At 38.5% G+C, this 15,339-nt stretch overlaps 1 protein-coding gene across 3 annotated transcripts in view; it reads left to right on the top strand.

The window, feature by feature from the left end:
• Nucleotides 1-14,169, top strand: part of LOC149131684 (uncharacterized) — a 20,246-nt gene extending 6,077 nt beyond the window's left edge. For 2 of the 3 annotated variants that reach the window (XM_089338383.1, XM_089338382.1), the window contains exons 2-3: nt 5,760-7,283; nt 12,524-14,004. In XM_089338383.1, coding sequence (XP_089194509.1) covers nt 5,768-7,283; nt 12,524-13,248 — 2,241 coding nt within the window. In that variant the 5' untranslated portion in view covers nt 5,760-5,767 and the 3' untranslated portion in view covers nt 13,249-14,004. Of the gene's footprint in view, nt 1-5,759; nt 7,284-12,523 lie in introns of all 3 variants that reach the window. The other variant, XM_089338381.1, reaches the window with a different exon arrangement.
• Nucleotides 14,170-15,339: the final 1,170 nt, after the last annotated feature.

A 15,339-nucleotide genomic window follows, 5' to 3' on the forward strand; every position in this document is an offset into this window, starting at 1 on the left:
TTTAATGTCCGTTGTCCATACTGGCACGGGTTGGACGGTGTGACCAGCGCTGGCAAGCTGGGTGGAGCTGCCACCAGACTCCAGTTTGATTTGGCTTGGTTTCTATGGCTGGATCCCCTTCCTAATGCCAACCACTTCACAGAGTATGCTGGGTGCTTTTACGTGGCATCACGAGTGCTTTTACGTAGCACTGCCATGAGTGCTTTACACAACCTGAAGGATTGGTCTTAACACTTCTGCTGCAGGATACGGGTCTTCTTGAGTACAGCCAGATGCCAGGTACCCCGCACCTTTGTCATCTCTCCTGAAAGGTTCAGCTTCCTGAGGTCGTTTTTCAATACTTCATCCAATGTCTTCCTATGTCTCCCACTTCCACATGTTCCATCCACTTTGAGAGATTGGCACTTCTTTATGCAACATCTATATATATCTGTGTGTGTGTGTGTTTGTGTGTGTGTGTGTGTATACATGTATATATGTATTTATGTGTGTGTGTGTATATATATAAATTTATGTGTGTGTAGAGATAGGTATTTATATATGTATATATATATATATATATATATATATATATATATGTGCGGGTGGCACATAAGATGTACCATCTTGAGCGTGACCGTTGCCAGTACCGCCTGACTGGCCTTTGTAGGGTTTTCGAGCGAGATCGTTGCCAGTGCCCCTGGACTGGCTCTTGTGCGGGTGGCACATAAAAGACACCATTTCGAGCCTGGCCGTTTTCGTGCGGGTGACACGTAAAAGCACCCACTACACTCTCTGAGTGGTTGGCATTAGGAAGGGCATCCAGCTGTAGAAACTCTGCCAAATTAGATTGGAGCCTGGTGTTGCCATCCGGTTTCACCAGTCCTCAATCAAATCGTCCAACCCATGCTAGCATGGAAAGCGGACGTTAAACGATGATGATGATGATGATGATATATATATATATATATATATATATACACATATATAATCTTCATCATTTAACGCCTTGTATGTGCTACAAGCACATATATTGCTAGAAATAGCAGTTAGCCCACTTATAGTTGCAAAAAAGCATATTAATAAATACTAACAGGATAGATAACTATTTTGTTAGTATATATAAATATGCTTTTTCACAACTATAAGTGGTTTAATTGCTACTTCTAGCAATATATGTGCTTGTAGCACTTAACAGTAACAATCAGTGAGAACTAAATTTTTGTTTACATGGTTTATATTACACCCAGCTGCCCACATTAATGTTATATATATGTGTATGTATGTGTATATATTTATATATATATATGTGTGTGTGTGTGTACTTATATAATGTGAGTGTGTGTGTAATATATATATATATATATATATATATATATATATATATATATATATATATATATATATATATATCTTCCGGTCCTTTCACAATGTAACCTCGTGGGCATCGGTACCATTTTTCCTCTTTCTCCGTTGTTCCATTCTCCGAACTTTCCATCTTTCCAACGAAGGGCTACGCCCGAAACGTCATACACACTCTCTTTCCTTTCCCGAGCGTCCAATAACACTATCCATATCACGTCCTCACTTTGTTGTTTTTTTGTGTTTTTTTTAACTTATATATATATATATATATACATATACAGGGTGTGGACGGTATTTGTTTGCATGATGACTGTTTCAGGAAAAAATAAATCTGTTTAATTTTTGGAGTTCAAATTTGGGTCAGTTTGTCTTCATGACATGTTCTGTCAATCTCACTCAATGAAGCTGTATTTGGTTTCATTGACAGCCTCTGGGCAACCTCAGAACCGGCCTCAGGCCTTCATCAATATCTCCTGTTTTAGAACCCTGAAGGCCCTGGTAATCTTAGCCTTCAGCATCTGGCTGTACTCAAGAAGACCCGTATCCTGCAGGTTGTGTAAAGCACTCATGGCAGTGCTACGTAAAAGCACTCGTGACACCACGTAAAAGCATCCAGCATACTCTGTGATGTGGTTGGCATTAGGAAGGAGATCCAGAAATAGAAACTATGCCAAATCAAACTGGAGTCTGGTGGCAGCTCCACCCAGCTTGCCAGCGCTGGTCACACCGTCCAACCCGTGCCAGTATGGACAACGGACATTAAATGTTACAGCTAGATTTGTTGGTCTCTCAATCTGCTGTACCCCACACAAAGAAGTTAAGGGGGTTGCAGTCATGCAGGCTGGGAGGTCAAATGTGCAATTGAAGAAATTCACTGACAGCCAGGTCTGGGTCTTCCGCTGGTGTGGCAGACTGCAGAGTCTTGCTACCACATGTACGTTCTCCCTGCAACTACTCAGTCAATCCAGGGCTTCACCTCATTCAGAACATGAATGTAGCCATCAGTGTTCAGCCTGAGGTTCTCAGGGAAGAAGTGGGGTGACATAAAATCACCTTTACTGCTGATGACACTGAAGACCATTTCACTGGAAACTTCATCTGCATCACTCTGGGCATGTCCTTGAGTGAGATAGCGAGCCTCCTGTTGTTCTAGGAATTGATCTTCCTGTCTTGGCAGAAATTCTTCTTGTCAGAGAAGAACCACAGCATATCTAGCTCCATTGGGTGTTGCAACGTGTCGATCAGCTTCTTTAATGTGCTGGAGTAGTTTGTCCTGCATTGCCTTGGATAGAAATTCTCCCTTCCTCATCTTGTATAAAAAGTAGCAAATATCCTTATGCACCACCAACCTGATGAGCTTTTCATCCACACCTTTCTCCCTTGCAATGGCATGCATTGACTTGCTGGGATCATTGTTGATGATCTCCTGAATTTCAGCAACAAATTCTGGCATCATATCGTCAATCACCGGTTTTCTACTCTGCTGCCTCTTTGTAGTCAAATCCTATATCTTCCAATTCCTTTCTGATCTTTTCTACCATCCATCTACTGGCATTATGGAAGTCTGAAATCTCATTCGTCCTTCTGGCACAGATTCCAAGAACTTTATGCTTCTTCCACAAATTGTGTCGTTGGTGTGGTACGGTGTGTGTGTGCTGGGGTTCAAAATTTTCAATAGTTAATTATTCTTCAAAAAAATAAAGCAGAAGTGGAGTCACACTTGTGAAGGTTACATAGTCGCCTGGAATTTCCAAGTTCACTCACTGCAGTGAGTTAACTTGGAAATTCCGAGTGACTACGTAACCTTCATTTGATTAAAGTATTCTCAGCTTGATGGTTAGCTACGTCGAGCATCCATCATTGAGTAACTATTACATCAGAGATTCAGCTAGGTAAGAAACATATAGTGTGCATCTTACTGGTTCCACTCCCTCAATTTGGATTTTTATTTGCATTTGTAGCAGCTCTTGTTGCTAACTGTGAGCTATATATCAACTTATCAAATTTCCTTGAAGCTTTGATATGGGAAAAAGTATGTAACTGTCAATGCTAATAAGCTGTTATTGTTCCTTATCATACACTGTCCACTGTTTGTTCTCTATACCTGCTGCCACACACTGCTTGAAGCTTACAAACTTCCTACACTCAGATCCTTGGATCTTACCCTTTTTATATGTGTGTGTGTGTATGTACATCTAAGAATGGGAGTTCCAAAGTTTTGAAAAGTGTGACACCACATTGTAGCCACTCTTATTCCCAATTTTACTTGGACCCAGAGTAATAGCACCTGTCAGGGTCCCAGCTACATGATAACTGGCCATCTGAGTGCAAGGATGAAGAAATACCCTTGATTGATGTAAGGTACCCCTTACTCAAAGTGTAAGGTTCCTCTAGCTGTTGTCACAGCATCCTTCAAGGTGAGGGACGCTCTGATGTAATGTGTGGTTTTAAGTGATTACTGGTCATTTAATTTCGCCCTGTCACTGGGTACTAATTATGGAGACTCAGAAAGTGGTACTTGTGTTGTTGAAGCATTTATCACTGTAATCCAATGATGTACAAATGATGACCTCATTTGTCATCCCATCTGTTGAAAGTCCTATTGTGATGGAAGAGTGGCAATGCGTGCAGAATACACAGTAAGTTGCAATTTTTGCCTGACCCCTCTGCTTCTAGCCATCCAGGTCTGAATAGTCATCTGAAAGGTTATGAATGGAAAGAAAGAAATGCCATTGACAACGAAGAAGCGGTCCTCTGTGAAGACGGAGCACTCAATACGTGCGTGTGTGTGTCTGCATGTATTTATAGTTTGTAATTCTTGTTTCTTTATCATCAACAGAACCTGACTGTGTTAAATAGTTGTTAGTTGTTCACGTCAGTCTTGTCACTACATATTTATAACTGTCCAACCCATGCCAGCATAAAAAACGGACATTAAACAATAATATATATATATATATATATATATACATACAGGCATACCTCACCCTACGTTGTTAATTGGCTCCAGGAGACACGACTTCAGTCAAATTAACTTGTCTCTAGGCTAAACTGATAATAATACATGGTTAACAAAACCCCATTTTAAGCTTACAAACAAATAATTTTAATTTTTTAATACAGTACAGTAAAAGAAAAAAGTAATCTAAATTTACGAATACAATTTGGCAGTGTTTACCGTACATTGCGGACGCTTTATTTATGAATGCAGTTTACAATAAGACATGTAAAATAAAAGCCTTTTTTAAGCTTAAAAAACAAATTCAGTAATTATTATTATTTCGCAGTGGTAAAAAAACCCCAATTATTTTAAATTTACCAATTACGTACATACAATTTGGTGATTTCATGATTTCGTTCACTAAGCTACACTACTTTATGGTGTGTATCTTAACATTTACTGTATGTATTTTAATATGATTTAATATGCTTTTATTCTTATTTATTGTACAGTAACATGATTTTATGTGCTTTTGATGGTTTTCTATTTATGGCGGACAGATGTAAATTCGAGTAAAACGATTCAACTTGATTTTTACTGATTTTTATTTTTCCATATATTTTTTTTTGAAAACTGATGTATAATCGTGAACGACTTAAGCTGAGGTATGCCTGTGTATATATTGACAGGGTGTATATATATTCACACCAAAATATTTTACATTTTATATATATTACATTATTATCATTCATTTTATTCATGTACAAATGTGTGTGTATTATCATTATTTTATTCAATTTTAGAAAAATTTAAGCACATCTTTGATGACAATTTCAGAACATATTGAACTTGTGTGTGTGTGGGCTTAGTGGTTAGGCTATTTGTCTCCCAAGCTTAAGGTTGTATGTTCAATTCCTGGTGGCGCGTTTTGTCCTTGAGCAAGTCACTTTATTTCACGTTGCCTGTGGTGTAGGTGCAGATTTATCTGTCATCTGTTTAAACCCTTTTGTTACTGTATTTATTTTGAGATGCTCTGTGTTTCTTTTAATTATTTTAAATATAAGAAAGAATTTAGTAAAATAACTTAGTTATCATTAAGCTAGTGTTAGGAACCTAAATTGTGACTAAGGTTTGGTGAAAGATTTTTATTCAAAACTTATAAAATCAAGACATTTGTACAGAGCCAGAGCTAGTTTCAGCCGGGTTGGTAACGAAAGGGTTTATACTACAGAGTCCAGGGTTACATACCAGCCCATAGCTTCCTTGACTTCTGAAGGAAACTACTTTTTGTTCTGTTTTTGTTCAACTTTGCAATAATAATTGTTTCCCAAATCTCAAACTAATTTTGCATGTTTAATTGAAATTGATTTATAATTGTATGAATATAAATGTAAAAACTATTCATTTTTTTGTTTCTTTTTATATTTTTGAAAGCTATTGATTTTTGTATTTTTTTTTTTCTTCTGATTTTTAGAGAGATTAATGATAGTGGCCAGTGTTAATACTCAATCTCTGCAAACCGGGGCAGACATGCTTGCTCATCCTCAAGGAACTTCTGTTGTGAGTGAACCGAACATGGTTAAAGTGCACCCTTTACCACAACAACCTGGTGCCGTTGATATATCCGTTGTCCCCTACGAAAGTTTCATGCAACACCCATTCTCACAAAGTTCCACCCAGCCTGTTACCCCCAATGCCTGTTTGCCCTCGCATCATATTCCAAACCCCGACACTGTCCTCATCCCTTCCAACCAGCATCTGATTCAGCCCAACAGTGCCATCATACACCCCACCTACATTCAGCAACAGCAACCAATGCCTCATACTATGTCACAATCGTCACCGGTTCAATCACAAGAAGGCATTGTCCTCCCTACCTACCAGCAGCTTCCTCAGAGCCATGACTTAGTCCTGTCCCCCCACCATCACTATTCAGGCCAGCCGCATGGAACTGTCATTCTAACTCCCCAACAGAATTCCTACCAACACCACGACCCTTTGGCATCCCAACAATATATTGCGCAGTCTCATGTCCCTTCTCTTCCTGGGGTTCTGTTGTCGCCTATCCACCAGAGCCCTCATCCACTCCACGACAATGTATTACATACATCTCATCCGATACATGAGAGTGTGATGCACTCGTCTCATCCCCAGCCATCATACGCTGCGATGCATGGAACGCTAGTTTCGCCGTCGCAGCCACATTCTGGAATTCTTCAGACTCCCACTGTTTTGACTAGTCATCCACTACCGTCTGTGCAAATGACTGGTGCAGCCCATGCAGCTCCTGTTGCTCACCATTATCCCCCCGTTCAGCCGTTTAACTCTGTGCTACATCCTCAGCAACCGCATTCTCAGATGCACAGCAACATCATCGCGAATGCGCATCAGCCCACTTCTCTGCTCCATACTGCCGTTGTACCTCCCTCGCCGTCTCAGAATCCGAATACGATGCCTGATGCTGTCGTGCCACCTGCCCCACAGCACGCCATGCCCAATTCTATGCTGCAGCATACCCCGATACAAGGCGCCCTCGTAGCAGCTCACCAACAACCGCAACACCCCCACCACCCGCACCCCCACCAGCAACAGCAGCAGCAGCACAGCCCCTTACACAGAACAGGATGTTTACCAGTACACAGCCAGCATCCCACAGTGGTTCCTCATCAGCCCGTAAGTTCTTTGTCTACCATCGGTGTGGCCGGCAGCCACAATCCACCTAACCCCCTCTACAGTACGGTAACACAATCGCCTCAACAGCATTCGGTGAAGATGGTAAATAATAAACACATCACTTCTCATGCCTCTCTTCCAACACAGCCCCTACCTAAACTCAACGAGGCCGTTGTCTCCAGGCCACTGCCCCCAAAGATAAATGAGCCAGTCTTAAAGTATGATGCCAGCACTTACCCCTGTCATCAATCAGCCGCTTCACCCAGCAAGCCTAGCACTTTATGGGGAACCACCAACAGCACAGCTTCTGAAACAAATAGACAAAGTGAGAAAATCAGTCTTTTTTAATTTTTTGTTTTTGTTTGTTTTGTTTTGTTTGTTTTTTAAGCACTTGTTTCTTTCTTTTTCCGTTTCTTTTTTTGTGGTACAGCAATTTTGTATTAAGTTGTTGGTGGTTTTGGTGTTGTTTAACCCTTGGTCATTTCCCTGATTAAGCAAGCCCATGATCAAAGATATTCAAGCCTTGATCATCATACCTTTTTAGGCGTATTTTTTTTTTTTTTGCTTTATTTTTCTTGACCCCCTAGGACTCACAAGGCTGGTTACTTGGTTGCAATGGCCTATAACTGACCAAGATCATAACGTTCCCCTTGAATGCTATAGTAGAAGACACTTGCCCAAGGTGCTACGCAGTGGGACTGAACCCAGGACCATGTGGTTGGTAAGCAAGCTACTTACCACACAGCCACTCCTGTGCCTATATATGCAGAAAAGATATGGAATGCTTCATGAAATAGCATGTTGTCCTTGCACAGGGCCACGAAGGGCAAAGTAAACCCTGACAAGATTTGAAATAAGAGCATTAACCCTTTCATTACCATATTTCTGTTGAAATATACTATCTTTTTTTTCAATTAATTTCAAAAATATTAATAGAATTATTAAAGTAACTCTGACATTATTCAGCTGGGATTTGGAAAATAAATTAACATGAAATTTTAATGGAAATTTTAATTTAGATTACTTTAAAATGGGAAGTTTGTATCATAGGACCAAGGGCAGCTTCAGGCGGGTTGGTATCTGAAGTGTTAACCCTACAGGTACCAGAAATGCTAGAGCTAGAAGAAATGCCACTAAGTATTTTGTCCAGCATGCTAACAATTCCACCAGCTTCCCACCATTTTTTTCAGGAATATGTAGGACTATGATATGTAATAGTGTGGAGGTGCACATCTTAGTATTTAGGATATTGGACTCTTGGTCGTAAGATTGTGGTTCCAATTCCTGAACTGGGCGACGTGTAGTGTTCTTTAGCAAAACACTTCATTTCACATTACACAGCTGGTAAAAACGAGTTATCCTGTGATGGACTGGCATCCCGTCCAGGGGATGACTGTATATGCCAGAGAAACCAGGGAAGCTGGCCTTTTACTCCTTATGGAGTAATGTAGATGAATGAGTATGTAATATGTCCCTTACCTTTATCTGTTGTTTAACCTCATGTCAGCTCTGATATGCCAGACATGATCAGAGGTATTCTGGCCACATTAATCACATTATTCCATGACCACAGTACTTATCATTTCCTTTTCTAAGATGGGAGGGTGTCATTTGAAGGAATTTGACTACTGTAGAGAGTACTTCATTAGAGCCTGTCCTTTTTGTATTCGCAATAGTAAAGTATATGGAATTTTGGGATATTTGGCAATTACAGTGGGTTTTGCTAATACATACATATCTTTATATATATAGTGAATACCCGTCAGAGTGTAAGTATCTTGAGAGAAAAGCTGAACATTAGAAGCATCAGTTGTGGCGTGCAAGAGAGACGATTGCGCTGGTATGGACATGTGGTGAGAATGGAGGAGGATAGCTGCGTGAAAAAGTGCCACACCCTAACAGTTGAGGGAACCCGTGGAAGAGGTAGGCCCAGGAAGACCTGGGCTGAGGTGGTGAGGCAAGACCTTCGTACATTGGGCCTCACTGAGGCGATGACTACGGACCGAGACCTTTGGAAATGGGCTGTGCGTGAGAAGACCCGGCAAGCCAAGTAAGATCGTTGCCAGTGCCCCTGGACTGGTTCTTGTGCGGGTGGCACATGAGATGCACCATTTTGAGCGTGGCCGTTGCCAGTACCGCCTGACTGGCTCCTGTAGGATTTTCGAGTGAGATCGTTGCCAGTGCCCCTGGACTGGCTTGTGCGGGTGGCACATAAAAGACACCATTTCGAGCGTGGCCGTTTTCGTGCGGGTGACACGTAAAAGCACCCACTACACTCTCTGAGTGGTTGGCGTTAGGAAGGGCATCCAGCTGTAGAAACTCTGCCAAATCAGACTGGAGCCTGGTGTTGCCATCCGGTTTCACCAGTCCTCAGTCAAATCGTCCAACCCATGCTAGCATGGAAAGCGGACGTTAAACGATGATGATGATGATGATGATGATATATATATATACACACACACATATGCATACACAGGGTTATTCAACTATCTCTTTCACATTCATATATTAACTGTTTAGATCTTAATTATAAAAAAATATGAAACCATTATTCTATGCTAATTTAGTTAATTGTAAGATAGAAATTTGAATTTAATAAAATGTATTGAAAGAAATTTAAAGTGCCTACGTGATAACTGTAAACCTACTTTTGGACAGCCCTGTGTGTGTATGTATGTATGTATGTATATATATATATATTAGTCAAAACAGTCAGGCTGGTGAGAATCCAAATGATTCAGATTCTCACTAGCCTGACAAGAAAGGCTCTGTTAGGGCCTTCAAAGCTTGAAGTAGCATGGAATTTGAATCAGACTGTTTTGAACAATACATCTAACACCCAGTAAACGTGTTAAGTGCCCTTTCTTTTGTTTGTCCACTCACTCAAGTATACTCTTCTTCTTCTTCTTCTTGTACTCATCATCATCATTATTATTATTATTACACAATTAGAAGAGGATGATATATATTACATTTTCCATTTTGAACCTGAAGAAAACAGAAATAATGTCGACCTCAGCGGAATTTGAACTCAGAACATAAAGACGAGTGAGATGCAGCTTAGCATTTCACCTGGTGTGCTAATGTGCTAATGGTTCTGCCAGCTCACCAATAATGATAATAATAATAATCTTTTCTACTGGAAGCACAAGGCCTCAAATTTGGGGGAAGAGATTAAGTCAATTACATCGACACCAGTGTGTAACTGGTACTTAATTTATTGACCCCGAAAGGATGAAAGGCAAAGTCAACCCCGATGGCATTTGAACTCAGAACGTGAAGACAGATGAAATACCGCTAAGCATTTTGCCCGGTGGGCTAACGATTCTGCCAGCTTGCCACCTTAATTATAATTATGATAATTATGATAATAATAATAATAATAATAATAATAATAATAATAATAATAATTTCAAATTTTTTGCAGAAGGCAAAATTTTAGGGATTTACATCAGCCCCCAGGTCTTGAATTGTACTTATATTTTATGACCCTGAAAGGAGGAAAAGCAAAGTTGAATAATAATTGTGATGACGATGTGAATAAGGGTTCTTAACATAAGAACAAGGGATGACATTTTAAAAATGTGTTTTTTTTTTTTTTTAAAGAGATTCAGAAAGATGTTAGTGTTAGCTAATTTGATTTAATGACAGATGTTTAAGCTTCTCTTCTAAACACTTACTACTTGTTGCAGACATATGTGCTTATCAAAATCAATGAGTTTGAGTGGCACAAAAAAAAAAAAAAAATCAATAACAGGCGCAGGAGTGGCTGTGTGGTAAGTAGCTTGCTTACCAACCATATGGTTCCGGGTTCATTCCCACTGCGTGGCACCTTGGGCAAGTGTCTTCTACTATAGCCCCAGGCCGACCAAAGCCTTGTGAGTGGATTTGGTAGACGGAAACTGAAAGAAGCCTGTCGTATATATGTATGTATGTGTGTGTATATGTTTGTGTCTGTGTTTGTCCCCACCAACATCGCTTGACAACCGATGGTGGTGTTTACGTCCACGTAACTTAGCGGTTCGGCAAAGAGACCGATAGAATAAGTACTAGGCTTCCAAAGAATAAGTCCTGAGGTCGATTTGCTCGACTAAAGGTGGTACTCCAGCATGGCCGCAGTCAAATGACTGTAACAAGTAAAAGAGTAACAATCTTAGAAAGCAAAACTATGCAGATGAAAGATATACATCATGAAGGCTGTAGATGTTTTCCATGTTGTGACGGGATTTAAATGGATGTACCATATTTGATGGCATAAAAGATACCTGGACATTTAAGATGCATTCAGATTTCAGCAGCACATATTCAGGATAAAAATAGCTTTTAGCTCATTGAAGCGTGTAATACTTACAGCAACTCAGTACTGCTCCCCCATCCCAGTTAAGCGGGGGCAGTTCTCTTGCAAAGTACTTGGTGACCCTGTCAGTGCTGTGCTGGTGCTATGTAAAATGCACTGGTATTGGTGCCACATAAAAAGTACCGGTGCTGGTCCACTGTAAAGCACATTGGTTCTGATGTTGTGTCAAAGGCACTGGTCTTGGTTCCACATAAAAAGCATGTGAAAAGTACCCAGTACACTCTGTAAGTGGTTGGCATTACGAAGGGCCATCCAACTGTAGAAACCATGCCAAAACAGGCAAACCTGGTTAAGCTCCCAGCCTTGACAGCTGTTGACAAATCATCCGACCCATGCCAGCATGGAAAAGGGATGTTAAGTGATGATGATGATGATGACGACAAGGATGGTAAACTTCACGTATAGAACACAGGATCTTTTTTAGACATTTTGTTGGAAAAGAAAGTGTGTTTTATATACCATCCAATATGGTATTTTAAATATTGGAAGGTGTTAGGTCAGTGCTTTCTTGACCTTGCCAGTACCAGTAGAATATGGTGACGACAAAAACAATAAAGTGTGAGTTCTATATTTAAGAGATGAGGAATTATGTACATTATTTACATTTGACGGATATTTGTCCTCAAACAAGTCCAGGACAAATATCTGTCAAAAATGTAAATAATGTAAATAATGAACAAAGTGTATATACTTTACAATATTTAGTTTTGTATCTCTATTTTTCCAAGTTGAAACCCTATCAATCTCAGGTCTGCAAATACTAGTGTTGATTTCATTGATTATATCCTTTATCCGTGATTTTGTATCTTAGTGCCATTGTTAGAAATCAATAAATAGAGGTAACTCGAATGTGGAATCTAAAAACAGAAACAATTCCTATCATAGTAGGTGCCTTAGGTATAATAAAAAAATATTCAGACAAATACATAACAAAAACACCAGGACTTACAAATATATATAACATACAGAAAATTTCACTACTGGGCACTGCACACATCCTACGCAAAACGCTTTCAATACAGTAACCATAAGAGCATCACAGCAAACCACATACCCAAGGCACACAGAGCTGCGCTCGGTAGTGAAGTGAAAGCACGTTATAAAAATAAAACTACTGAATAATAATAATAATACAGTGAGTGATCTGATGTTTTTGGATAACTTGTAAAATATATTTTCTTGTTTTTTTCCTTCTTCTTCTCTCACAGGTTCATCCCATCATGTAGTCCCCATTAAAAAATTAGGCACATTGGCATTAAAACCAAATGGATTTAACGACTCCAGGGCACCCCTGAAAGTTAATCACCGAATGACCAAAGAACCATCTCCACCATTCAATTTAGTTTCCAGCCCCTTGACTTCTAAACCAGTTTTCAGCAAAACCAACTGCCCAATCAACTGTAAAACAAATGAGAGCCTAAAACCACCACAGAAGATAGTCACGGAAACAACAAAGAATTCTTCACCGACTGAAAAACTCTCTGATGTCCTGAATACTTCGCAACCCACTTTGACTGACACAGCTTCAAAATCTGCACCAATGCCTGCTGCCACATCTACATCTGCAGCAGGTGCAGCTACTGCTTCTGGTGGTGCTGGTGCTGGCTGTCAGCTAGCATCAAATCCAAATGTAGAGACATTACACAAATCAACACCTGTTTGTAACAATTTTGACGTCAGTGCCAACCCTGTTATTTCTAATGGTAGTCTAATGTGGGAAAAAGATTCCTCGGTTATTTCTCAACTATCCTCGTTCTTCAAAAATTGCCATCTTCAAGATAATTACTCGCAAGGTTCAGTTTGCCCTTCACAGCAAATCAGGACAGAATTGTATCCTCCAAAGTCTTACTCAGTGGCATATCAGACACCAATCTCAGAATCAAGCCCCACCACTCAAAGGGATAGGTTACATCTTACACTTTTCTTGCATTAACAAAAATATGAAATTTTAATAATTTTTATGATTTTATTTTATTTTTCATTTTTACTCTTAACACTTTTTTTCAAAGATTTCTTCATTTAGTTTTAGTCCTTTTCTCCCGTATTTTTCTAGCATAACAAGAAAAAGGAAATTTAGGTTGGGATTTTTTATAGTTGAAAAAAAAAAAAAAAAAAAAAAAAAAAACTACTGCTTTGAGTTAATGTCTATTTATTCATATAAAGTCTTGTGTATGTATATGTATTTAATATATTTTCAACATGCATGTTTTTAACACATACACATTAATTGATATTTAGCTGTCTGAAACTCACTATTTTGACTGATTAAAAAGAGTAACATTTATTATATACATTGTAGAAAATTTTACATTACAAAAACAAGATATATATTATATATAACATGAATGAATTTATAGTTTCATATTTAGACTTGTTTATTCTCCTATAATAGAGAAAATACACACATATATACACACATATACTAGATTTTGTTCATATGTATTAAGCCATTCATATTAAGTTGTTGCTTTTGATTTAGATATTTTTTCTAGATATTTTTTATATTCCTCTCTGACTCAGCTATTTTATAATATATATTTGTTGATATCCAAAAGTGAATTTTTAGTATAAGCAATACAAGATATTAACTATTGCTTTATCCTATTGTGGGTTTTTTTTCCCCTTAAACATTTTTCTACTTCTAAATGTTTTCACTGCTATTTCTATAATAAACCTTTAAGAATGTTAATATTCGACGCATCATTAATTCTATATCACATAGTTTTCTGAGTATGTTAACATCTTTTTTTCTAATCAACATAGTCACAGACATTTATATTATACATTTTAAATACTATATAATATGTTTTAAAATATAAGCATTATTGATTATGATAAATATTTTCAAATTGTTCCACACTTTTCATTGATATCTTCTTATTTTAGATTACACATTGGTCATATAAACATATAAATATATATATATATATATATATATATATATATATATATATATATATATATATATGTACATATATATAAACTTTCAAACTTATTTATTACAGCTTTCAGGTAAATTCTTTGTAAATTACCTTGCATGTGAAGGAAAGCTTTTCTTTAAAAATTACTTTTTTATATGTATACCTTCTTTAGATTTAAGCTATATATCTGTATGCATGTACTTATGAATGTATGTTTTAATAATTTCCATCATCATTTAATGTCCACTTTTCCAGGCTTGCATGGGTCAGATGGAATTTGTTGAGGCAGATTTTCTACAGCTGGATGCCCTTCCTGTCACCAATTTTCACCTGTTTTCAATTAAGATAATATTTCTCCAACGCCAGACATGTTTTTTCGTGGAAGATGAGAAACAAACAACATTGCTCAAGTGATGTTGATGATGATCATCATCATTTACAGCTATCATAGACAAGGGTATTTACACATGCAGACAGACATACACGTGTGTATGTGTGTGTGATGGGCTTCTTTCAGTTTCTATCTACCAAATCCTCTCACAAGGCTTTGGTCAGTGTGGGGCTCATGCAGTGGGACTGAAACCAAGACCACATGGTTGGGAAGCAAACTTTTCAACCACACAGCCTTGCCTGTGCCTAAATATTTATATATGTATGTGTATAAACATACATGTGTATATGATATATGTGTATGTATGTTTGTGTATATATACACGTGTGTATAGTCACGGGCATTGTTCAGAAGCTTGCTTCCAAACCACATAGTTTTTGTTAAAGTCTCGCTGCATAGCATCTTGGGCAGCTGCTGTCTGTTATGACCCTAGGCTGAGCAAAATCCTGTGAGTGGATTTGGTAGATGGAAACTGAAAGAATCACATCATATAGATCTTTGTATGTATATGTATTGCATACAAGCAGTATCATTCGTTTCCAGTATTCTGCAAAAGCATGTCTGGACTTTAGGGGGAAATATGACCTGACTTTGCTTGGAAGCAGGTGGGGGTTGGCGACAGGAATGGCATCTGGCTGTAGAATGTCTGCTTCGATAAACTTTGTTCAACCCATGTAAGCATGGAAAGGTGGGCATTAAAATGATGATGGTG

Source organism: Octopus bimaculoides, chromosome 20 (genome assembly GCF_046866305.1).
Source record: "Octopus bimaculoides isolate indiv1 chromosome 20, ASM4686630v1, whole genome shotgun sequence".
Lineage (NCBI taxonomy): Eukaryota > Metazoa > Mollusca > Cephalopoda > Octopoda > Octopodidae > Octopus > Octopus bimaculoides.